This window comes from Stegodyphus dumicola, chromosome 9, assembly GCF_044657685.1.
Source record: "Stegodyphus dumicola isolate Sdum_Otavi_A_Nest chromosome 9, ASM4465768v1".
Classification (NCBI taxonomy): Eukaryota; Metazoa; Arthropoda; class Arachnida; order Araneae; family Eresidae; genus Stegodyphus; species Stegodyphus dumicola.
This window is the reverse complement of record NC_140776.1, coordinates 144,579,624-144,607,228: the sequence shown is the minus strand read 5'-3', so window position 1 is coordinate 144,607,228 and position 27,605 is coordinate 144,579,624. Positions and strand designations below refer to the sequence as shown.

Genomic DNA, 27,605 nt, shown 5'->3' with positions numbered 1-27,605 from the left:
ATTTTACTTGTTTGTATGTTTTATTACAATTAATTAATTTATTTCTTTAGTCATGAGGAAGAAGGAATTATTGTTGCTGATAATGAATTACGTGAAGAATATACTACCTCTGTTGCTGATTCAAAGCCAAAGTCTCCCAGCTTTTCGTGGATGCCATCATTTCCTAAATTACATTCACCAACTAAAGAAACAAAATCTTTGTCAGAGCAAGATAAGAAACATGCAGACATTACAGATCATCAGAAGGTGCAAGAAGGTGAACCAAATGAAAGTAAAAAAGACAGTGCACATGGTGTGAAAAAGTTTTTTGATTCATTCCGTCATGAGAACCAGCAGACAGATAAGGATAAACAGCTTCAGCAATTTGACTCTAAAAAGGACTCTAAAAAGGAGGGTATTGCTAAAGAACCACACAAAGAAAGTAAGCATAGTATTTTGAAGATATTTAGCCCAGATAGAACAGAATCTGATATTGAGGTAAGAAATGTATCTCCTAAAGGACAAAAAACAAAAGAAATTGATAGTGGATCAAAAGCACAGTCTAAAGATGCTAAGCACCATATAGTTAAATTTTTTGATTCTTTTAAGCAGGATTCAGTTGATCAGAAGGAAAAAAGTTTGTCTGAAATCCAGCCAGCAGTTTCTGAAATTACGGAAAGTCATGATGCTTCTAAAGCACATCACAAAGATTCAAAACATAGTATAAAGAAATTTTTTGAATCCTTTAAACATGATGCTTGTGATGACAGCAGGCCGGCTTCTATTGTAATATCTGAGTATTCTAATGAAGATAACTTAGGTATACAAACAAAGCTACAGGTTGAAAATTCTGATGTACCTGAAATTCAGACTGTAGTTTCCAAAACTTTAGAAAGTCATGATAAGTCTAAAGCACATCACAAAGATTCAAAGCATGGCATAAAGAAATTTTTTGAATCCTTTAAACATGATACATCTGATGGAAGCAGACCTGCCTCTGTTGTAATATCTGAGGGATTTAATGATGGTAAGTTGGAAATGCAAACAAAAGCAAATGTTGAAAGTTCTACTGTACCTGAAACTCAACTTATAATGTCTGAAACTGTAGAAATCCATGATAATTCTAAAGCTCACCACAAAGATTCAAAACACAGTATAAAGAAATTTTTTGATTCTCTTAAACATGATGTTTCTGATGGAAGCAAACCTGTTTCTGCTTTATTATCTGAGGGCTCTGATGATGGTAAATTAGAAATGCAGCCAAAGGCAAAAGTTGAAGGTTCTACTAAAGTTCAGTCTGTAGTATCTGAAAATGTCGAAAGTCATGATACTTCTAAAGCTCTTCATAAAGATTCAAAACACGGTATTAAGAAATTTTTTGATTCCCGAAAACATGATACATCTGATGGAAGCAGACCTGCTTCTGTTGTGCTATCTGAATGTTCTCATGAAGATAAGTTGAAAGTGCAAAAAAAGGCACAGGTTGAAAATTCTGATGCACTTGAAATCCAGACTGTAGTTTCTGAAATTGTAGAAAGTCATGGTACTTCTAAAGTGCATCATGGAGATTCAAAACATAGTATAAAGAAATTTTTTGACTCTTTTAGACATGATGCTTCTGATGGGAGCAGGCCAAATTCTGTTGTATTATCGGAATCTTCTGATGAAGATAAAATCCGAATAAAAACTCCAGTTAAAATTTCTACTGTATCTGAACATGAAACTCAATCTGCAAAAGATATTAAGGAAATTCCAATAATCATCACCTCAGAAAATCAAGAAGAAATACCCGTGAAAGAAAAAACAGTTGAAGTTCCAAAAGTTACATCAAAAGATAGTCTTCATGGTGTTAAAAAATTTTTTGATTCCTTTACGCATGAATCAACTGATACACAAAAAGAAAAGCCTGTAAAAGTCGCTAGTAGTGATAAAAAGCATAAGGAAAGCTTTCATGGTGTAAAGAAATTTTTTGATTCTTTCAAGAATGATGGAAGTGAAATACAGGGTGAGATTAAAAGTATGGATGATCAAAAAGAAAAAAATGTTACATTTTCCCTTACATCTGTAGAAATTTCTGATGAAAATCAAAAAGATAATCTCATTGAGAAAGCGAGGGAAGAGAAACATACTGTTAGAAAATTTTTTGATACTTTTAAGCATGAAAGTCATGAATTGCAAGGTGATAATAAAACTGCCAAATTAAAGAAGGATAAGGGCATTAAGCGTTCTCAGTCCTTTAAAGATTATTTTGAATGGAAAGATAAAGGAACCACTGAAGGAAATGAGGGGCAGAAAGAAAGTGCACATGGAATGAAACACTTTTTTGATTCATTTAAGCATGAAAAGCAAGATAAACAAAAAGATACTAAGTCATTAGGGGAACCAAAGGCAAAAATAATTAAACGTTCTCAGTCTTTCAAAGAATGCACAAGTGAAAAAGAATCTGTACCTATAAGGAAAAGCTTTTTTGAGTCTTTCAGTATTTCTAAAGCATCTAGTCAATCTCATGCTCCACTGACACATGAAAAAAAGCAAAATGAACATATTTATGATGTTGTTGAGAAGCCATCTGTAGAATCTGTTGCCAGTTTTCATATTCAGTCAGAGTCAAAAGTAATCGATAACTTGGAAGGAAAGGGTGTTAAAAAAGACACAGAAGGATCTCAAGGTATGAAGAAGCTAATTGAATCATTTCGTCATAAAGATGTATCGATAAAATCAAAAGATGAAAAACATGGTGCAAAAAGTGAAAATATATATGATAAAGTAGATTTGCCTATGGAAAAACATGCTGATGATATATGTGTCACTGTAGCAAGCTCAGGAAAAGAGCAGAATAAAGAAACAAAAGATAATTTACATGGAGTAAAGAAATTTTTCGGCTCTTTTCGACCTAAGGATTCTTCCAAACCTGAAAGTACTGATAGTCAAAAACTTGATTCAGCAAAGAATGTACCAAAAATTCAAGTGGATGAGCCTTCTACTTCTATAGATACAAAAGGATCTATGTTTAGTTCTTTTGGTGATAATATACTTGCAATGCGAGACAGAGTTATGCAGAGTAATACAAAGAAGAATGAAAATATGAGCCAGGATAATCAGAAGTTCCAAGAATATGATCTACAAAATGTTGGATCTTCAGAAGAAGTTCCTGAGCAGATCGCTGGAACATTTAAACAGTTAGATGATTTTTCATTGGTAAATGATAAAGGCTCTCAAGCAAGCAAACCAGAAAAAACAGAAATAATTGTAACAAAAGAAAAGAAGGTAGATTCTGAAACAGCAGTTTCTCAACCAATAATTAATGATAATGTGCAGAAAGAAAAAGGAAGCTGTAAAGTAGGATATGCTGTAGAGCCTGGAACACCAGAGACATTATATCAAACTTGTTGTCTAAGAGTGGCAGTATTACTTCGTAACAAAGCTTTAGAGATAGTTTCAGATCAGACCAAGTCTCCTCCCAAGAAACCTCCCAAACCATCAGCTGAAGCCATAGCAAAAGCAAGAGCAGCTGCAGTTTCAAGACGTCTGCAAGAGTTGCAGAGTAAAGGACATAGTGTGGGTGATAACATTCCTGTTGGTTATGATGGCATACGTTTTGCTGATGATGAAACAGAGTCATCATGTGATTATAAAGATGTAGAGAATTTTGATTATATTATGGATTATGAGCTTATTAATAGATATAAATTTGATAACAAAGTTGATACTTTTAGTGTTCCTAGTACTTGTAGTGGTATGACAAGTTATTATACAGCTGACAATGTGACTTTGAAAGATGAAACTTTCTCTGATGCTGCTTTAGAAACAGTTAGTCTTGGTAGTTATGATTCATCATTTTCAAAATTATCTGCTAAACAAATTAAGAATGAGGAAGTTTCATATTCATTAGATTCCATTTCAAGACAAAAAGATAAAGGAATTGTTTCAGTTCACAAGCTAAAACCTGCTGAAAAAGGAAGTGATGTTGTAGGTAAAGCTGTTACTGCAGCTAGTGATTCAAAAAAGAAATTACATAATAAAAAAATTCCACCACCTTTACCACCAAAGCCTGTTATGTTACCTAAACAAAATATTATAAAAAATAATGCTTACATATCTCCATCAGATCAAAAAAATTCCGTTTCACAATGTATTAATGGTCTTTCACTGTCTCCGAGGCTTCATTCAAAATTTGGGAAAGATTCTGTTGGAACAACAAAGCGTCCTCTAATGGTTGCTGAGGTAAAAGGAACTGAATTTACCACACTTCCTCAATCCAAAACTAAAAGTGTACAACAAAATCAAGTCAAAGAAAGGAAATTTGATACTGTTCTCAAAAATGAAACTTTAAAAACAATATCAAATATTTCTTCATCTCATCCTGTGCTCACATCTACAAAATCTTCTCCACCACATCTGTTAAGTTCTCAAAGTCCGCAAAAATTTTCATTTGAGAGAAAAGTTTTTCCTCAAAGGCCTCCTCCACCAGTTAAACGAAAGGACATGAAGCAGCTAGCGGGAACAGTTTCACCATCAGTTCCAGAGAAACCTAAGAGAGAAAGTGTAGCATCTTCAGATGTACCAAAAGAAAAAAGAACTATATCTCCTCCAAGACCACCTCCTCCAGTGCTTTCAAAACCATCTGCTTGTCCTCCTAGACCACCACCACCAACAATTGTTACTCATGTTAAATCTTCTGAAGAACATCCATCATATCAAAATGTAGAAGAAGGGAAAGAAAAGGAATCTTATCAGAAATCTGTTGTATCTCCTGAAGATGTGCAGAAGATTGAAAAAGACTCTTCTAATATTAACTTAACCGAGCCTGTGGTTAATATAGAAAAACTTGACTTAACACCTGCTACTGAAATTACAGATACGGAGTCTAGACAGTTAGCCAGTGAAACAGCACAAACTAATATTAAAATAGAAGACATGGAGGCTAAAAGTAGTAGCTCCACTGATATTCATTCTGAACAAATTAAAGATGTTTCTAATGATGTAGTAGAAGCTGAAAAAAGTATTATTAATGTTTCTGCTGAGCAGGATAATGTTATTATTAGTAGTTCTGAAATATGTATTTTAGATGCAACTTCATCTAAAAAAAATATTTTTCAGATACCACCATCTTCAAATAAAAATGAAAATTATCCTAAGCCTCCTCCTCGAAATCGCAGAATAAGATCTCGTACAGTAGAAATTGTACCAGTTGAAAAAAAATCGGAAACTGAATTGCGAAGAAGTCAGTCGTTATCTGATATTGATGTTGAAAAGAGAATAACTCATTTAAGTCCTGATTCTAAAAAGCCAGAATTGAAATCTTTGTATACAGTTGTAAATAAAGATAGTAAAAAGATTGATTTGGAATTTTCAAATCTAGAAAATGCTGTCAGTCGTCCATTACCAGCCCCACCACCTCCACCACGGAAATTCCGTTCATTAGAATGCAAGCCTAAAGAAAAAAAGACAGTGGATGATGAAGGATGTAAGACTGAATCTAAATCTCTAATTTTTGATGAATCTAAATCTCCAATTTCCGAACATTCATCTTTAAAACCACCTGCTAGGAAAAGAAAAGGTGGGAAACAAAGATTCTTAAGTCTTGGTAGCGAAGATAGAAGAGTGGAACTTGAAAGTATAACACCAAATGGTGATACCAAAATGTCACGTTCATTAAGTGTTCCTTTAAAACCAGAAAGAAGGTTAAAATATGTTTTAAGTTCAAAATATGATGAAAATGCTAATGTAGCTTTTCCTGTTATAGCAGATGTTCATCACTCTTCTCCTGTTTTAGATGAATGTGGAAATGAAATTCTGAATTTTCCCGAAAGTCAAAACATTCCTGGCGCAGATGTTGTTGATGCAGCTAAAAGTACGGATGTCTCTGATGATAGAGCAAACCCTTTTCCTCGTCAGAAAAAAAATAAGACTTCAAGACAAAAATCCCATTCCAGTTGGTATGATGAAAATGATTTAGTTGAAGAATCATGGGAAGTAGTTGATTGGGACACTAATGTTTCTGCTGAAAATAAACTGCATGTGCAACCGAGAATTTCCATGCGTCGTAAATCTGATCCAGTGAAAAAGATGCGACAGACATCTAAATTTTATGTTGATGTAGAGCAGAACACAGGTATTTGCCTTGTAGACAAAGAAACATCTCCCTTACCTTTGGATTGTTCAGAAAAATCTGTTCAAACATCTTTGGAAACTCTGTCTCAGGGAGTTGCATCACGAGATGAACAATCAGATGATACAGATGAGCTTCTTGATCTAGCTCAAACCTTACAAAATGAATTAAAAACAATAATAAATAGGCATAAGTCTGTTAGTGAAGGCTTTGAAGAAGACAGCAATACTCCACCAGTGTCTGCAAGTGATTCTGAAAAGAATTTAGGAGATGAATTTGGAAATAAATTAAAAAAGGCACCTAGCATTCAATCATCCACATCAGAACTTTGGCCTATGTCATCATCTGAAGAGAGTGATGGAGAGTTACCCCATGGAGATACAACAAATCTGACAGAAGTAGCTTTGCTCAGGAAAAAGAAGAAAATTTTTTATATTGCTCAAGAAATAATGACATCTGAGGAAATATTTGTGGATGCTTTAAAGTTACTTAATGTGGTGAGTGTTTTTTTTCTGCTAAAGACAAAATTATTTTGGTCCACTTTTCTTTATTTATTAGAATATAATCAGTATAAAAATCTCATGATTATGATGTATAAGTTCTTTTGCTTAAACTGCATATGGCTTGAATACTTACTGCAGCTCTTGTATTATTTTATGTATGATGAATTTAATTTATTTTACGAAGTTTTATTTGAAATTTGATAAAATAAATAGTTATTTAAAATATTATGCATATTTTTTATTGTATTTAGTATACAATGAAGATTTCTGTTTACTACCGAGATAATATTGCTAGTTAATGTTAGCATCTTCATGCTTAGTAAAATAAATCATAATTCGATGCTTGAATTGCATTAGTATTTATGAGATAAACTAAAATCTGTTTATTTTATTGAAGTTATTGATAAAAATTTAAACTTCTGGTTGAATCACATTTGTTTAACTAAGTTTGAATAAGATCAGAATATAAAATAATATAGTTAATATTTACTTGAATGATTTAAACAGGAAATGACTTGGCTTTGGGCTCACTTCTTTAGTCTCAAATTTTTTCATATTTAATTTAAATAGGATTTCAATTGAATCATATGTTTAATGGACATCAGTTTATATATATATATATATATATATATATACATATATACAGTACAAAGTTTTTAGTCCGGACGTCTATAATCTGGAATGATCTATAATCCGGACCTCAAAGCTACAAACTTTCTGCGCATGCGTAAATGCATATGTGCATAATACCTTTATGCATGCGCATATTCGTTTATGCATGCCCGTTTAATGTATAACAGACGGTATAAGCTAGGCTAAAATTCTGTAATTATCTATTTCAGTTAATGTCGCAGATTGCATTGTTCCTTAATCTTCTAATTGGATCCGGCTTATTATTTTTTGCAGACTGTTAGAGCAATTTTATAAAAAGTAAGCTTGAACTTTCGATTATGTCAAAAAGAGTTTCCGATTCTGGAACTGCCAAAGGATCTACAAAGCGAAAGCATGTTTCGATGTACCGATGTACCGCTTCTGATAATGAAGAAAGTGACACAGAGGTTATTAAAAACAAAAAAATTTCGATTGACAAGTTAATCGGTATTCTCGACACAGCAATTACAGGAGTTGAATAGTGGAACTGAACAAGAAATTATGTCTGTTTATAGAATTAAAGAGAAAGTATTAGCACAGAAAATGAAGCAACTTAAACAACATACATCGAAAGAAATGTTTAATAATGTAAACAAATACATATTAATCTCTTTTTTTTTTTTTTTTTTTTTTTTTTTTGTAAATTTTGATACCCTTTAGATCATAATTGTTCTTTATTTCATAAATTACGTTTTCATAGTTTTGATTTTATAATTTCTGCATGCCATCTTACCAAATTTAAATTGATGATCTATAATCCTGAAAAACCACTAATCCGGAATATCTGAAGTCCTGACGAGTTCGGATTAAAGACTTTGTACTGTATATATTTGTGCATTAGTGGATATTCACTGGTACATCTCCAAAGGTACTGCTCCTTAATTTCATTCCTTTGAGCATTTGGCAGCCTTAGAAGGTATTCTAAATTCTCCTAGGAAGAGGACATTTAATTTCACTTTCTATTCTTCCTCCCTTAAAAAGAAAGGGGACGGCCTTTTTTTAAAAAATATATTTCAGTGTCATCTTCAGACCAATTAGAGTAAGCACATACGATAAAGGAGAAGTAAACTATAATTTCCAGGCATAATGGTATTTTGATATCTTTCAGGAATGAGTGAAATTTGAGTCCCTCTAAGAAAAAGGAGGACTTCCTATAATTCCTTAAAATATTGGAAAATTTTTTAAATCTTGAAAAATAGGATATCTTCCTCTCATGTTATTTTGATTTTACAATTTATGAATGCTAAATGTTTGAAATCAGACTTTGGAAAATGGCTGAATTGCTGTTTAACATGTCACTTAAAACAAGTTAGCATTAATGATTTTATCAAAAAATATTCACCTCTATTTATGTAGGTTATAAATGCCTTTTTCAGGCATATTTATTTATAAGCTAAAGAAATTTAAGTAGCATGAGTTTTTTAGTTACGAAATATTTAATTACTGGATAACTTAATCACAAAAATTTAAATTGTATATATATAAATTTCAATGGTAATTGGATTCTTTAGGTGTTTAAAGTTTTAATGGAACAAACAGCATATTGATAAGTTACTTTTTGGCAGTGTTATTAAATAGCACTATATTAAATTAGCTGCAAGAGCATTGCTGTAATGTTAGGTAAGTATTACCAATATCAGACTGCTCAGTGGTATTATTTGTCCAATAAACGAATGGGAAAGTTTACTTTGATGTTGTAATGATCAAAGGATTTCCAGAATAATCATCTTCAGCTGCTATTCAAGCACATCATTAGAAAAGTTGAAATTCCTCATAGATTATCATATAGACAAAAACATTTCTATAGAAAACTTGCTGAAGTAGATAAAACTTGAGCAAGTTTTGGCAAGTTTTGATATTAACTTTTCTTTCACATCATCTGCTTTTTGAAGAGTAAATTACCTGAGACACTTGAATGGCAGTCTAATTTAAAAAGGATATGTGGAATGTCATCTAACTGAATAAATAAGTTACTAGCAAGTTTTCTCTAATTTTTTTAAACTTTTGTTGATTTTTTTTTTTTTATACTCAGAGTTAAATCCTTTTTCATAAAACTGCATGAAAAGCTTATTAAAAAATGTAGATAGGAAAGCTAATTGTTTATTAATGCTAAATTAAAAATAACCAGGAAGGCAATAATATCGTTTAATAAACTAAGCAATTAGTCTCCCTGCTTACTTTTGCAAGTAATTAGTCTCCCAGCTCAGTGTATAAATCTTAATAAGTATGTAAAGGAATTGGATGATGAAACTGAAATATTTGATATTTGGCAAAATGAAGCTCTTCATATTCTAAGCCAGCATGGGAATTCTGAATAATTTCAGATTTTATCAAGAGCGCCACTATGTTAAGTTTGAAATTATGGTGGTATTAGAGGTATTAATTTTAAGCATTGAAAATTTGGGATTTAAATCAGGGGAGTACTGAAGTTCAAAAGAAGAATGTTTATGCTCCTCTGGTTTGTGTATCTGTTAACAGGGCAGGTCTTTCTAATTTATCAAAGGCCACAGTATCCAAACTTGCATCTTCATACCTAGAAAAATGGAGAATTTCATCCAATTCGGATACTTGCTGAGTAAAGAGAAAGTTATTTAAACAGATTGTTAGTATGTTGAAAAGAATGTAACCTAAAGTACAACAATAGCTGCTTAAATTACAAAACTGAAACTTTTTCTACAAAAACTGCTTATTTATGGCTTTATAATGTTTACATTCATATTCTGGCAGTTATGGTAAAGCTTGTAATAACCGCTAATTATACTAAAGGCAGTTTCAGTATTTTGAGGGGAGAAACTTGTCCAGTATGCAATTCATGATTAAAGTCCACTTTCACTGCCTTTTTCTTTTCCCACTTCTGGGAGAGTTTAAGTAAGGAGAATTGGTGTAGACGCATATCATTCGAGACTGCCTCTTGCACAGACTGAGGCAGAGAGATGGATCGGTGATAGTTTGGGTAGCAGTATCAGGAAAGCTTCTGGGAATATTCATTGTTCTTGATATTCACATTGTTAAGAATTATTGATGTGTTTTAGATGAGCAAATCCAGCCATTGGTTGAAAAATGGTACTATTCTAAAAACACTACATACACTATATCAGTAGAATATTACATTATAGTTGCAGGTGTTTCAATTTCCTTGCCCTCATCTGTATCTGGAAACAGTTTTTTTTTAGAAGTTCATAGCAACTCTGAAAAAAAATCCAGTACTCGAACTGTAAATGTATGTGTGTGCCCATTAAATTATAATTACAGCTTAAACAGATTCTGAATTAGGATCTAGAATGTAACAAACCTTTATGAAATAATTGCAACGTTTTTTCTGTATTTCCAGTTTTAGTGCTTCGGCTTAATTCTCAGTGTATTTCATGTATTTATTGTCTAATTGGAAGGATATAAATCTCTTGAATTAGGTTTCATTCAAATATTAGTGCCAGAAGGCAAACATGCACCACTAAGGACAGCTAGCACTCTGTTGAAGTAAGCCAAACCTTCCTTAAATACTTCTTCTAACTCATTTGCATTCAATGTGATTCTAAAAACTCATTCTGGTAGGGAGTTGTAAGTTAAACAAAAATCGACAGGAAAGGGTTTCAAAATTAAAATAACTGTCATAAAAAATATACCTTATATTTTTCCTTATCAGAATTTAAGTACTCGAACAAAAAAGGTCTCATAACGACTTTGTTGAGAGCTTTAAATTCTAGAAAAACTTTCTCGAACTTTACTTTCTAAACTTTTCAAACTTTCGATTTCTCACTCTCAATTGCACTACTAAGAATCAAAATTTAACCTCCTTTTAGGGCCAACTTTACAAAGTGATCTAAACCTAAGTTAAAAACTAAGATAGAGAAAATTACTTTCACAAATTGTCTTTCTTCATAGCTGGAGCTACATAAATCATCTTGTATTTCTTGAATCATCATCACGATTATCTTGTCCTTCCAATATATCTGGAAGGAAAAAACATTAGTACTCAATACAGAGATAAATTTTTACACTTTCCCGTATAATTTACATTTTATTATTTTGTTTAGTCCACATATATTTCCATGCACTCATACCTTAAACTCAATCCCCCAGTGCTATCTGTAAGGCAAATGTACAGTAAGACAAATGATTGTGGAAATATTGTGTTGAAATGACCAACACTACCATCTAACCAACTTTTTAAAAGTTTAAAAAAAAAAAAAAAAAAAAAGAAAGAAAGAAAGAAAAAAGAAAAAGGGGACCTAAAAGGACACCCTATTTTCAATACTATACCTAAAGAACTACATGCATGAAAATGTTCTAAACTTTTATGTAGCTAGAGAGCCTAGCTTTAATACATTCATTCTATTAACTTTCTCCCAACTGTTTTATTTAAACAAAGTTTGAACTTTACAGCACTTTTACATCCATCATATAAAATTGACTTTTGCTACAAAAATTTTTACACATTTAACATAGTAAAGTTTTCAGATTCACTTGACATCACAACGTACACAGTTGCTGTACATACTTTAGAATCCTTTTCAAAAAATTTAATTTTAACTTTAAGTTTACAAGCACTTGAATTGTAATTTCAAGTCTTTCTGATTGAAAGATATTCACAGCATACTTTCACATGAACTTGCAAACTAAATTAAAAATCTTGCTTTTAACAGGATCTAACAAATGTTCTCGCTTGAGAAAAACTTACTTTCCTAAACAACTTTGAACAAAATTATATAAATTGAACTTCAATTCAAAACTGAGAAAACAAGGAAAATTTTTATTTATCTTTTTGCTTTCTGAAGTTCTCCATTCTTTTGTGGATAAACTCTTGCCATCTCGAACAATTCAGGCTTTGAATTCGGATTTTTCTTTGAGGCCAGCCTTCATTTATCAGTGGATTTTCCTTTCTCTTTAACCCTTTTTCGATGAATTGAGCTGACTTTCTGGTTGTGACTCGTATCCGCGTTTCTGCTTAACTGGTTGGATGGTCCTCCTTCCCTCTTGGTCTGGTGCCTTCCTTGTATGTGGGGACGAAGTGGATATAGAGTCTGCTGACTGTTTCCACCTCAGACCTCTTCGTGCTGGATCTTGACAGGCCTCTGTTGGCGCACTTGTCAGTGGGTAACCACAAATGACCGATGAAATTGTCTTTGTTAAGTCTGGACCACGCTGTGATGGAACAGCTTTCCTTCTCATCATGGTTGGTGATTTTCTTTCCTATGGCCCCCTGGAACTCGTTGTAGAGAAACTTACTGCTGGCTTTCTGTTCAATGTTGATGAAAGTTTTCTGTTTTCTTGTGGTCCTGGAACTGTACTTCGTTCTGATTCCCTTCTAGCATTCTTTTGGTTCTCCAAAGAAGTGGACTTCGCATCTCTTTTCTTTGATGGGGGAATAGACTGCGAAGTTTCAGCATTACTGTCTCTTGGCTCTCTTCCATACTCCTGAAAAAGATTTTTTTCAATACTTGAAAAACAACCGTGTGATAATGCAGTTTCACTTGATCAGCATTAGTTACTGTTTTCTGTCCATTCAAATCTTTTAAGTACAATGTTGTGTATTGTATATTTTCTGTAATAAATGGTCCTTCAAAACTAGGTTTAAATTTTGCAGCTCTGCCTTCAAGTGCAGAGGATAATGAATGTTTAATTTTTAATACTTTTTGACACTCCAGACCTATTCCTGCCTGCTGTCTATTCTTATCATAATGAAACTTCTGTTTCTGTCTGGCTGAATGTGTTATTTATTGTCTTGTCAACTGCTTTATGAATATCCTTCATTTTGAATTCTTTTTGTTGCACAAAAAAGAGTTTATCTAAGAGAGAGAAAATTTTCCTCCCTAACAGATTTCCGTGGGGATCTTTTGCATAGTGTCAGGCTTCGCTGTTGTTCTCAGTGCAAAGGCTAATTCATTGACACAGCTATCCTAATGGTCATAATAATTCTTAAGGTATCCTCGAATAATTTAAACAGTACTTTTGTTCACACATTCCACTATATTTGACTGCGGCCTAAATGGTGCTACTTTCAGATGGCCCATATACCATGTCCTTTGCAAAGATTTTCAAATAACTGACTTACAAAATTGTTTATTGTTATCAGATATTACTCTTAGTGGGGTCCCACAGTTTAAGATATATTTATTTAAAAATGAATCAGACATGATTTTTGCGGATGCTGGTGTACGGGGAACTATTTCCTACCATTTTGAAAAATGATCTACAATAGTTCAAAAATATCTATTTTTATTTAGCCTGGTTCGGGGATAAAGTCCCAGCAAATCAGTTCCCACCAACTCATTGGGGAAAGTAGTTTTAATATTACAGTCAAAAGTCTTTAATCCAGACTCATCGGGACTTCGGCAATTCCGGATTATCGGTTTTTCCAGATTAAAGATCATCAATTTAAATGTGGTAAGACGGCATGCAGAAATTATAAAATAAAAAATATGAAACCATAATTTGTGAAATAAAGAGCAATTATGATCTAAAGGGTATCAAAATTTACAAAAAAAAGAAAGCTTAATATTTATTTGTTTACTTTATTAAACATTTCTTTTAACGCGCGCATGAGTAAAGCATACATTACGCATAGTCAAAATTTGAAAATTGCAACCAGAAAACTATTTGATGTGTATTCGTGATATTTATAATGATGAGGAATTTGATTTAAATCATATCAAAGATGGAGTACATCGAGATGAAATACTACATTTAGTAAAGAATTATAAGCCGAATAGAATAAAAACATCTGCCCTGAAGATAAGGATAGTGCTGACAGATCAACTTCCAGTTCATTACATGCCGCGACATTTCCCCCCACCCCCGCAGAGCATCATGAAATTGATAAACAGACTTCGGAATGGTTTGGAAAAAAGGATATGCCTTTAGCCATTTTTTGCAGCAATTCCACTTTTTGTTTGATGGATATTGAAACATGCTTTCGCTTTCTAGATCTTTTGGCAGCTCCAGAATCGGAAATTCTTTTTGACGTAATCGGAAGTTCAAGCTTACTTTTATAAAATTGCTCTAACAGTCTGCAAAAAATAATAAGCCGGATCCAATTCAAAGATTAAGCAACAACGCAATCTGCAACATTAACTGAAATAGATAATTAGATAATTTTAGCTTAGCTTATACTGTTTGTTATACATTAAACGCACATGCGTAAACGTATTATGCACATGCGTAAAAGTATTATGCACATGTGTAAATGCATATGTGCATGCGCAGAAAGTTTGTAGCTTTGAGGTCCAGATTAACAACTTTTGACTGGAACAGGATTTAAGTACCTGGCAGGGGTATAATTAACATCATTATTTAATTGGTACATATGGCATGACCTGACATATGCCATCACGGCTTTCTGTAATTGCAGGAAATGAACCACTTCACAGATCCTTTGCAATGCTTTCCTAATACCGAGGTGACCTGATGGAAGCGAATCATGTAACTTTTGTAGAATATTTAATCGTAGACTCTCTGGAATCACCAGCCTATAATCTTGATTGCCCTTTGTTATTTTTGCATAAAATAGCAATTTATCAATGATTTCATAGTGTGCTGCTCTATTTCTAATTGCTGTAATGGCCACATGCTCGAAATTTTCGGTGTCTTCGAGATATGCATATATGTTCTTGAATTTGGGGTCCGTTTTCAATTATGTAATGATTGTAACATGGGACTCGGTTATTTTCGACATTAACATTGTACATTTAACCCTTTGATGCATGATGGTCGTGTCCTGAAACCACCTATTTTCGAATTTTTTTCCTCCTCTTCTTTCCGAAATTTTTGAGTGAAAATCAATTGATACTTTTACCTAAATAACACAAAATGACTGCAGAGTCATACATGTTACGAGGGTTGGAACTTTAATAGTGGCAACTATTTATTTACAAGGAATACAAAAGTGATTCATGTCCCCATGTTTTACAGTCCTTCAATATAGCCGCCAGCATTGTGTACAACCCGTTTCCAACGATGTGGAAGTCGCAGAATACCTGTAGCAGCACCTGTTTTGTTGATAGTTTGAATGTTCCGGTCTACTGCCGCAAGAATCTCAGAAACAGTTTGGAAGCGAGTGCCACGAAGTAGTTCCTTCATCTTATGAATAGTCACAAGGGCTTAGTATGGTGGATGGTAAAGCACTTCCCAGCCCCATCGCTTGAACAAATCAGTCACAGCTTGCGCTGCATGTGGCCGAGCATTGTCATGCAAAATGAGAGGAGCGTTCTGCAGAAAGTGTCGCCGTTTTTTTCTCAAAGCTGGTCGGAGATTGTGTTCCAAAAATGAGCAGTAATACTGCGCAGGGACGGTCTGCTGTGGGGGAACGGTATGCATTAGGATGACACCATCACAGTCGTACATGAGAATCACCATAACTTTCACATTGTTGGGGTTCTGACGAAATTTCGAACTGTGACCCGTGACGACGCCATTCGTTTGATTGGCGTTTCAGTTCTGGCTGGTACGATCAGTCTCATCTAGCATAATGATACGAGTACTCGTAAGGCATAAAAAAGCATCTCCTTCGCACTCATAGTGCTCCAGGTGGGTTCGGGCAGCATCGTATCGTAGCTATTTCTGCATTTCCGTCAATTGATGTGGAACCCATCGTGAAGCAATTTTTCTCATGGACAGGCATTCCTTCAGAATGTGCAGCACAGTTGTATGCGCTAATCCTGTTTGTCCGGCCAGCTGACGAATCGTTTGGCGGCGATCACTGTCCATTAGTGCGGCAACAGCTTGCATGTCTCCATCGCTGACACTCGGATGACCTGGCCGCAGCATGTCTGCCACGTTTTGGCGTTCTTCATTGAATGCTTTCACCCATCTTGCTACGGTTCTGTAAGGCAATGCAGATTCCCCGCAAGCCTTTTGAAGCCCTTGATGACACTGTCGTGCTGTACAACCTCTGGCACATTCAATTTTTATCCAACATCGTTGTTCTTTGTTTTGAAAACATCCTGACAACACTTGCTTTAGACCACGAGCTAATACAAGGATCCGTTCTTCGCGTCACTCCGCATGCGCGTGACGTAGGCAGGACGAGTCTTTTCGCTGAGAGGTAAGGTAGGTATGTAGTTTACGTGTGGTATACGCGATATTCTTTGGTTTTGTTGCATAGCATTTTTTCAGCTGTGTTGCCACTATTTAAGGTTCCAACCCTCGTATACAGTGGATGGACAAAAATATGGAAACACCTTGTGAAATGCATGTTTGAAAAGAAAGATTGATTTTAATGAAATATGTAGGTGGCGCTGGCGTTTTTGACTGCTGACGCCACCTATACAACTTCGTAAATGTGCTAAACAGTTCAGTTGTTGTCGGAGTACTGTTATGTGAGGTTGTCATTGCATTATGTCAGAGTTAACAGACTTCGAACGTGGGCAAATTGTTGGAGCACGTATGGTAGGTGCTTCCGTAAGCAAGGTAGCCGAGGTGTTTTGTGTTTCAAGAAGTACTGTATCGAAGATTTATTCCGCATATTTGAAAAGCGGAAAAACATCATCTGCTAAATCACAGCGCGGACGAAAGTGTGTCCTGAGTGATCGTGACAGACGATCATTAAGGGCAATTGTGACAAAAAATAAGAAGACCACAGCTGCAAAAGTTACTGCTGAAATGAATGTTGTGTTACCGAACCCTGTGCGTACCAAAACAATTAGAAGGGAGCTTCATAAACAGGGAATTGCTGGCCATGCTGCAATTGAGAAGCCACTCATCAGTGATGCTAATGCCCGTAACAGGAAAAGGTGGTGTTTAAGTCATAAAGCCTGGACTATAGGGAAGTGGAAGCGAGTAATATGGTCTGACGAGTCTTCTTTCACATTGTTTCCCACTTCTGGCCGAGTTTACATCTGGAGAACGCCATCTCAAGCCTACAATACAGACTGCTTGTTGCCAAGAGTGAAACATGGCGGGGGTTCTGTTATGGTTTGGGCAGCCATATCGTGGTTCTCTGCTAGCCCCATGATAACTGTGTCAGGGCACATGACTACCAAGACTTATGTGAACATTTTGGCCGATCAAGTTCATCCCATGGTACAAATTTTGTTCCCCGATGGTGATGGTGTCTTCCAAGACGACAAAGCCCCTGTTCACACAGCTCATATTATCCAGGACTGGTTTTCTGAGCACGAGGATGAGTTGTCCCATCTCCCCTGGCCACCACAGTCACCAGACCTGAATATTATCGAACCTTTGTGGTCTACATTGGAACGGAAATCCCTTGGCAAACATACAGGAACTGTATTTATCCATTCCGAGAAGACTGCAAGCTGTTTCGGATGCCAACGGGTTTCCTACACCATATTAAGCAAAGAAACATGTTTTTTTAAAGGTTTTTCCATATTTTTGTCCAACCCCTGTAAGTCTTAGTACTTCAGATCGGTTGCCTTTTAAAATTCGTTTTCAATGAGACAAAATAACTTCCTTTTATTAATATAAACAACTTTAAATTTCAAAAGTTATTCATTGCACATCAGGATTTCTATCGTGAACAATACAAAATTGCAATAATTAAACTGAATATATAAGAAAAACCTATCTATATTTATGGCATTTGCTTCGTGGTTTTAGGGCGTGACCGCTGCACCACTAGAGCATTGTGTAGGCTCGGTGGTCGCACCTTGAAACCACTGCTCGTCACAATGGTGTTTGCTTGCTTTTCAAATAGGAATGTTTATTTTTACTCAGATATAGATAAGGGGCTTTGAAACCACAGAGTTATTTTATTACTAAACAATACATGCACCTGCTCTAAATAGGTCTTTAATTTCCAGAGATTTTTCTCTGACCTCAACACACTTGCTTCCCAAGCTAGTATTCTGATTTTATAAATTATTTGGTGTGGCTTAAATTTAATGTAAATATACTTTGATATAATTAAAAATATAAATCGTGTAAAAGTTTGATTAAATTAAAAATATTTTGGGACGAAATACGAATAAAATAAATACAAATGGGAGACGAATGATCTGTACCCAAAAAAGCCAAAAAGACCAAGCACCCCCCCCCATTGAAATTAAAACCATAAATTTCAAGTGCCAAATGAAAAGAAACTAAATAATGCTGGAAATATACCAGTGAAATTTAGAAGATCCAAGCAGTGTGCATTTTGTGTCACAAGGAAGAATAAACCTCATAGATACATATGTGAAATGTGGGTCTATGCATGTACCAAAAAGAGAAAACATGCTTTGAACAGTGTCACAAAAAAAAAAAAAAAAAAAAAAAAAAAAAAAACCACTGAATTTTTAAAAAATTCTTACTGAGTTTTTTTTATCCATTTATTCGAATGTTCTGATTACGTAGATACTTATATCTTCATTTCTAGAAAAAAATTACATAAATATTTATTTTTTAATTTTTCCTGACGATTTACTTTGTAAAATAATGTCAAAAATTCACATATAATATAATGCAATTCTTACATACCTTTTTTTTAAAATGTGTAAATTTTGTCATTTTTTGGAAACGTGTATAAAAAAAGGTAAGTTTTTTTTTTCTACTACCTCAGCAAGTTTCAAAGTCCTAGACGCGTGCTGGTTTCATAGTGCAACCACCACCCACAGAACAATAGGGAAGAGTAGATTTTTTTAAATTCATATATTACTTGTTTCTAGGATCATAATATTCAATTTCTAGAGTTTTTAAAAAAATTGTAAACATAATATATGACACATCATCAATCTTAATTCTTGACACGGTATTCGCTACATTTTCTTTTTCCGACGTGTGTTTAATTATGAGATTCCCGTATTTGACGGCATATAAGATGCGCCCTTATTTAGACGGCCACACACAAGGAAAAAAAGTTTCAATAGCGTGGTTTCTTTTAGTTCTCATGTTTCATAAAAGCCAAATAAACAATTATTAAATGCAATTACCTTCACGTATAAGACTGAGTCCTTCACGTATAAGACGCAGGTTACTTTTTTGAGACCAAATTTAGGAAAAAAAGTGCTTCTTATATGCCGTCAAATACGGTATATGCCTGCAGCTATTCACATTCCAGCGTATAAGCCGGGGGGAAAGATTTTTTTTTTCTGGAATACAAGTGACTATCTGCCACATGGTCTGAATGGATTGTCACTGTGGTGCTTCCAAAGTATATACTACAAAATTTCTCCACTACTAATAATACTGCGAGAGCTTATCCTTTCATCGCGGTGTAATTTCATTGAGTTTGATTCAAAGTTTTACTAAAATAGGCAACTGACTGTTTGTTTTGTGAAAGGACAGCACCGACTGCGAAATCGGAGGCGTTTGCAGCAATTTTAAAATTTTGATCCCTTTCTAGGAATTTTAAGTACTAGGGCATTGATTAATGCATGTTTTAGTTGTTTGAATGCACTGTTCATGCCTGTCATCCACATGAACCTGGTTTTCTTCCTTTTTAGAACCAGCAAGGGTTAACTATCTTTGCAAAATCTTTTATAAAAGATCAATAATATAAACACACATGCTCAAAAAAAGAATGCTTATTTTTTTGCAGTGTTAGGACAAGTGTAACTCTTGATAGCTAAACTTTTTAACTTATCTGTTTTTATCCCTTTTTTCAAAATTTTATACCCAAGGAATCAGAGTTCCTTACCCGCAAATTTACATTTTGTGGGATTCACCTTGAGAACAGTTTCAATTAATAATGAAAATTTTAAATGCTCATCAGTAGTTTCAATTATAATAATAATGTCAAGGTAAATAAAAGTACTTTTGCCTAGGATGGGTTTTAAGATGATATCCATAACCTTCTGGAATGTAGCTGGAGCTCCGCTAAAGTTAAATGCATTCTTAGAAAAGGCTTACATGCCTGATATTGTGATAAAGGTGCTTTTTCTGCATCTTCGGCTTTTACTGCTGTCTGAAAATATCCTGACACCAGGTCAAACATTGTCATGTAATTCATTTATCGTGTTTTTCGAATTAATTCATCTATAATAGGCAGGGGATACACGAGATATTTCGTTACTATTTAATTTGTGGTAATCTACAACGAACCTCCAGGACTTCGGATCTAAAAGTGGGAGGCTTTTTTTTTTTTTTTTTTTTTTTTTTTTTTTTTTTCCTGCATAAGACTACTGGACTTGCTTAGGGGTTGTTACTTCAGGTGATTATTTTATTCTTCAGCATATCTCTAATATGCTGTTATGTAATATTTCCCCCCCCCACTGTATCGTATCTAAATGGTTTGGACCTAACTGGAGGTGGAGTATCCCCTATATTAATTTCGTGATTAACTACTTGACAGAAACCATGTTTCGAGTCAAACAATTTATTAAAATTTCTTACCAGGGCTTCAATTTTCTTCTTATCCTATTCCTAGAGGTGATTCAAATCTACTTCTGGAGGTGCTTCTCCTCCTCCTTCTACAGCATCCATTTGTACCTGTAAAGTAGAATGCTTAAATTAAGCTTGCGCTCACTGCATGTGAAAAGTTGTCTCCTAAAATTACTGACGTTAACAGACCTTTAACTACAAGAAAGTTCACTTTTTGACTTTCCTTTGTAATCTGCACTTGCAGCCCTACTTTTCCAGTGCATACACACTGTTTACCTTGGGTGGCAATTACTTTCTGCCCCGTGATTTTAAACAGTCTAAACCGTTGAAAATGCTTTTTAAAAAAAATCCTGTGCCAAAAAGTTGTACTGTACCCCAGTATCGAGTAAGGCAGTGGTAGGCACATTATTCAACATTATGTGAATTTCGGGCAAGGCCAAATTTTGTACCACTATGGTATTTAGCTTAATCTCTGAGGGCTTTTCCTTCACAGGGTGTGACTGGACCTTCTTCTCAGACACCTTAATTAGTTTAAATGCTTTTATTTATCCTTGTTTCTGTGACTTCTTATGGTAATCACTGTTAGCTGTTGCAATTGTGACTTTTTGAAGTTCATTGATGGGATGTAACCTAAATTGTACTCTTAACTGTTCCAGAAAGATCATAATCGAGCCTTTGCTGTTGAATGCTCACAGGTGGCTTCATTGCTGCCTGCATGGTTTCTACTATTAAACCAAACCCTTCCATCAGGTTTACTGGTGCCTGAGGGACTTGAAAGGTAGGAGGATTCAGTGCAAATTTTCCACTTTTTTAATACCATAGTCTGTTGAATTTTTCGGTGCCAAATGTAGATTCCTCGCCCTTTGTCTATGATGAAATGTCGAGGAACCTAATGAGCTATGTAGTGACTTCTAATTCATTTGCATTCAACACAATTCTAAACACTCATTCTGGTAAGGAGTTGTAAGTGGAAACAAGAATTGACAGGAAAGGGTTTCAAAATTAAGGTAACTGTGATAAAAAGTAAAATATACCTTACACCCTAATCTGACTAAGGTCATCAAATATGTTTTACAGAATCGCCAAAATGTATAGAACAGTTTCAAGTTATTGTATGCAGTCAGTTGAGAAAGGTTGAAAGTATTTGGCCAGCATACTAATAAATTTGAGTGATGTTGTAAGATATATCTATGTAACATTGTGTCAGAAAATATTAAGCTATAATTTTTAATTCTGATTAAATTATTAGTATTCTAGCCAGGTTATATAATTTATATATATGTACATGTGTGGGAAATTCTTTCTTGATGTTTTGAATGTATTGCAGGATTTTAAAGCTGCTGTAGATTCTGCCAGCAAACAAAGAAATTCTTCTGTTATACCAGATGACATCCTTTCACAGATTTTAAATCATCTACCTCAGTTACAGCATTTGAATGAAAACTTATTTATGGAATTAAAAGACAGGATTGATAACTGGTATGAGCATGCTTTATTTTGTTCAAAAGTCATAAATTGAAGCTAGTTTTTGATTATGCTTATTTTTGATAAAATGTAAATGATTATTTATGATTTTGACATATTGCAATACAATAACCATAGTTTTGAAATTAGTGTTTGATTTTGATATGTTATTTCAGGGATAAATCAGGAAAAATTGCAGATATAATTGTCAAGATGGGGCCATTTCTGAAATTGTATTCGTGGTATATTCATGATTTTGAGTCTAATGTAGCATTATTGGAAGAATCAAAGAAAAAGTATCCTGCATTTGCACAAGTTGTCAAGGACTTTGAAGTATGTTAAAATTTACTTAATATTATTTTTAAAATGATTATAACCTAAACATTTTGCTTACTTTTATGTAATATATAATTTTGTATGCAATATACTGCTTTATAGAATTTCAGTGAATTTATGTATAATCATATTTTCTAGTTTTACATATGGATTGTAATTTCTTTGTGAATATGTTATTTTAAGAAATGATTAAGTTCATTATATATGTGTAGTTTAATATTTAAGTAATCTCTCATTAATATCTTGCTTAGTGCAATTTTCATATGTTTTTAGAGAAATAAATCCATGTTTTACTGTGTTTCTTTAAAAAAGTCTTCTTACTAAAGCCATACTCAGAGCCATGATCATTGTAAACTGAGATAGTGTTTAACACGTTGAGCACCTCTTGTATTTCAGAGGCAATCTCGTTCAGGTCACTCGCACCGCTTAAAAGCTCTGGTATTGTAGGGTCAGTGATTCTTATCGCAGTAGAATATAGTTTACATTTGGAACGTGATTCCTATAGGCATTCAATCAACACGTTATGCTTTCTTTACCATTTGGCCAACTAAATAAGATTTTATCGAAATGGATTCGTCGCCGGTGTTCCTTTTACAACAAACTAGTTCATTGCAGTTCTTCGCCCCATGAAGACAAAAATTTTCTTTAGCCCTGGTCAGTCCAAGAGTGTGAAAGCGATAGCAGCAGTGAAATTATTCTTGCTAGAAAATGGTCCAGAGTGGATGTATTTTTATCATCTTCTGAAGAGGAGAAGGAGATTGTTGGAGAATGGCATGACCCTAGAATGGCGGCCTAAACAAAAAGTCTAGTGTCAGCCACAGATGGCTTGCGTGGCGCTCAACGTCTTAATTAAAATTTTACACAGTATTGCTGATGAAGGCGTATTATATAATATGCAGTGCTTTCTTTCTAAAATAATACAGAGAAATACTGTCAATTTGATTCAGTAAAATCACCTTTGATAATTCAAATCACAAACTAAATGTGGCCAGTATACAAATTCTTTTACAAAGAAGGTACATTGTGCACAATATTACACAGCTCCCCACAACTGGTGCAAAGTATTTTTACTAGCATCTTCCTGATTCTTTCGATATCCATTTTCAGTTGTCTTCCTTTAAAAAACCCTGAATTTTCTTACACAAATGGCTTAAACATTTAGAGGGGCCTACCAGTTTTACATACATTAAGTTTGCTACAGTGCTTAATAGCAATATGTGAATCATTATTAAATTCATTTGTACAAAATGCGAAGCTCACATTCAGTTGCTGAAATTGGAATGTTCTTGACTATGTGTAAAAAAAAGGTATAAAAGGTCATGGGTTCTTCTCTTTTGAATGATTCCTTTAGAAAACCCCTTAGGGTTAGTCTGTTGAGAAATCCAATCTTTCATACATGTTCATTGTTTTTGTTTCACTGAAAGTTAAAGAAGATTATTATGGCCTTAATTTAAAATCCAACAGCTTGGCCTATTGTGAAATTTCAGCATCTTTTATTATTAGAAATTGGCTCTTCATCAAACTTTAATTATGTTTTTAATAATGTTATCATTGCATTAGTCAATTTAAAATATGGCACACATTGCTTCCATTCAGATCTTGCATAATCAATTTCTGCCTCAAAATCATGAAATGCTTGATTTTTAACTATATTGTGTTCCGTTCTAAATACTTTGGCAATTGCATCCTTTTCAGTTTTTAAATCTTTGGTGCATATAGTTTTCAAGGATTTAATTTTTCCTCTTTGAAAGTGCTGCCCTGATTTTCTGATTTATCCTCACTTGTAATGCACTATCTGGCCAAAAGTATCCAGACATTCAGTGGTATGGACTTGGAGTCCTGAGGCATATATTAATATGATGGTCCCTCTTTTGTATCGATGAAAGCCTACACATGTCTGGGAAGACTTTCTACGAGTTTTTGATATGTGGCTATAGACATTGATTTCCAGGCATCCATCACAACTGAAGTGAGTGATGGTCGATTTACCCGGCTATGTAATCTGTGTTCTAATTCATCCCAAAAGTTTTCTATGAGATTTAGATCAGAGCTTTGAGAAGGCTAGTCTTTTTGAAAATCCATTTCATCAAACCATGGTTGCACTCTGTGTGAATGGTGTGTGCATGTGTGATTATGGCAAAGCCTCGAGGGCTATCTGCCTAAGGGGAGGGATGCCTTCGTGGAGGACTTTCTAAGGGAAACTGACTCGTATACACATTACACATGGGGAAAACCACGAAAACGCCCATGCACCCAGCCCGTTTACGAAATTCGAACCTCGGACCGAACTACCAGTGTTTAGTGACTTTACCGCTCGGTCGCTGGTGGGCCTGTGTGAATAGAGCAGTTATCCTGCTGTAAGAGAAATGGGCCTTTCGCGAAATATTGCCATAGAGTTAGGAGAGCACCATTGTTCAGAATTTCCACATACATCTCAGAATTCATGTTTGCAACCTCAAGAACTAAGGGACCCAGGCCAAATCATGAAAGAAACCCTCCACATCACACACATATCACCACCAAACTTTACAGTCGGCACAATGTAGTCACTTAAGAAGTGCTCGCCGGGAATTCCCCAAACCCAGACACGTCCATTAGACTGCCATAATGTAGAGTGAGATTCATTGCTCCAAAGAACATTTTACCACATGTCTACAGCCCAATGATGGTGAGCTTTTCATCATTGCAATCAATACTTTGCATTCTGGAGAGAGATGTTCGCCTTCTGAGCGCCTGCACGGCCATGGAATCCCAGGTTTATAAATTCTTGACGAACAGTCCTGCTGCTAGAACTAACGCCAGATGAACTTTAGAACTCATAAGTGATTTCACCCAACCAGGACTTGTGATTCTGTTTCACTATCCTTTTCAGAGTTCTACTGGCTGTGTTCACTAATTTTTTTCAGCCTACCACTTCATTTTTTTTTTTTGCTGTTTCACTGCTTGGACATTTCCACTTCACAATTACATCACTCACAGTGGATTTTGGCTCCTGTAAAATGCCCAAAATTTCATGAACTGATTTCCCACAAATGTGGCATTCCACTATACTTGCCACGATCAAAGTCACTAAGCTCCTTTGACTTATTCATTGTCTCATAAACACAGAAATATGATCTGACAAACCACTACCAATGCTTTTATAGCTTTTGCTTATGCATTAAATTATGTCACCTGCCAGATCCACTTTGTTAGGGGGTATCTAGATACTTTTGGCTAGATAGTGTGTTATTGGATGCTGAAACAGATTTATTATTCATTTCATATTTTGTTGTTTATTGCAATGATACAAAATAGTCAGTAATTATTCCACTAACATTGAAATATTGTTGCTGAATAAGGTTTTAGTCTAAACTGTTACCACTAAAACACCACACAAATTAAATACTCACTTTCTGACTCTCAGAAAACATTATGAAAGGCAATGATGCCCCCCCCCCGAAAAAAGCACCTGTCAACGAAAAGAATTGTGGGTATTAATGCTGCTGGCAATGTTTTTTTCTAGTGACATGTGCACACAAACAGAGTTTCAGTATTTTCAAATTCTTTGCACTTTTTGGACAAAACATATGCAAATACACTGATAGATTTCCACTATCACAGGTAGCAGTAAGACTGACCAGTTATCTAGCTAGATTTTAACTACGAACACTCAGTGTGGCTTAGATGAGACTTTTTGTAAATTTTTATCCCACAGTGATCACAAATTATGTTGGATTCCAGCATTCAAAGATGTTCCCTTATTTATAAAATGAACAGTGCTTTGAAAGAATTTAAATATAATTGAACATCTGTGTAGCCATCATATACTAAATAAAACTAAACAATCGCATAAATATCCATTACATATTTGGCATTGATTAGCAGAAATTTCAGCATTTTAAAGCTTACTTTCTCCTGCTATATTTCCAGAGTATCTAAAGATACCTCTTCCCGTAGGGAAAAAAGAAATCACTGATCATAAGTATAAATCATTATCATCTTTATATATACAAACATAAAAATTCTGTAAGTAAAAGAAATATTGATGCGTTCACTTTTGTTCCATCTTTTGGTGTTTATGTATTATGCTATTGACTATAAAAGAAAACTAGCATCAATCCACAAAAGTTGATCCAAGATCCTGCCAAAGTTGCTGTAATTGTTTTTGTGGAATTCCAAAATAACTGATATTTCTTTATTTTATAAATAATCAGAATTTAACTAACTGTGTTTTTGTACTGTGTATGTGCGTCCATTTTTTACTATTTTGTTGGGCCCTCCAATTTAATTAGAAGTGCTGTTCGGAATGCTTTGAGTTACAAACTTCCTGCCCTGTAATTGTTCCAATTTATTACTATTTTGTCAACTATATCCATCTGTTTTCCCCATTGAACAGATGTTTATTCTTTCGTCCAGCAGTAAATAAATGAACCAATCTTTCGTCCAGCAATAAATGAACCAAAGTGCAGTCATAAATTTTTCATCATCATTGTTTATCTGTTTGCAAGTAAAGTATAATACCATGTCTGTTATTACATACTTTTTTTATTGGTAATATCCCCAAACTGAAAATAATTCACTTCTTGTTCTGTGGAAGGCAGGTCCCAAATTTAAAGGTTTTTTTTTTTCCCCCAAAACATCCCAAAAATATGGCTATAACTGTTAGTTTATATCCTTGTTCATAAAAACAAAAGGTGGTTTATTGAGAATCAATCCATGTTATATGAAATGAAATCACAGATGTTGTGAATTTGTCATTACATCATACTTATTCATAATTGGTGTTAAACCGCGCAGCTTGGTGACAGTTTCATGGTAGATAGGCTAATACATTTTAGTATAATATTTAACATGTTAAACTTTTTAAACTAATTATCACTTTAAAATTGTACCTGATTTTAATATATAACTGCATTCACAATGAAAAACTCTGTAGATAGAAATGAAATAAAAAATGTCCATAAGGCCTGTATTTAAAAGAAAAATGTGTGTGTATTTTGTTGGAAGTTGTATTCAGAATGCTTTTGAGTACAAACTTAAGCAAGTTCTTAACCATTGAAATAAGTTTTGAATAAAGATAACTAGAGTGATGGAGGTTTAAGTCTACCTGTAGTAAAGTGACCATGTTTCACATATAATATTATACTGCATATGATTGCAATGCAGTGCTCCTAAAAGAGACCTGGAAGTTTGTAATCTTATCACAAAAAATTTAAGAGCTACTGGAAAATGCCAATGGCAAACATGCAGAGTATCACCAGTTTAAAATAAAATGGTGCCCCACATACATCAATAATATGAAATGAAACCCTTAAACGTATTAT

The 27,605-nt window shown here is 34.3% G+C and overlaps 1 protein-coding gene across 5 annotated transcripts in view; it reads left to right on the top strand.

Annotated features, from left to right (window-relative positions):
* Positions 1-27,605, top strand: part of LOC118201365 (uncharacterized) — a 105,064-nt gene that overhangs the window by 35,580 nt on the left and 41,879 nt on the right. For all 5 annotated transcript variants that reach the window (XM_035373462.2, XM_035373461.2, XM_035373459.2 and 2 more), the window contains 3 exons: positions 51-6,588; positions 21,827-21,978; positions 22,140-22,296. In XM_035373462.2, coding sequence (XP_035229353.2) covers positions 51-6,588; positions 21,827-21,978; positions 22,140-22,296 — 6,847 coding nt within the window. The remainder of the gene's footprint in view (positions 1-50; positions 6,589-21,826; positions 21,979-22,139; positions 22,297-27,605) is intronic.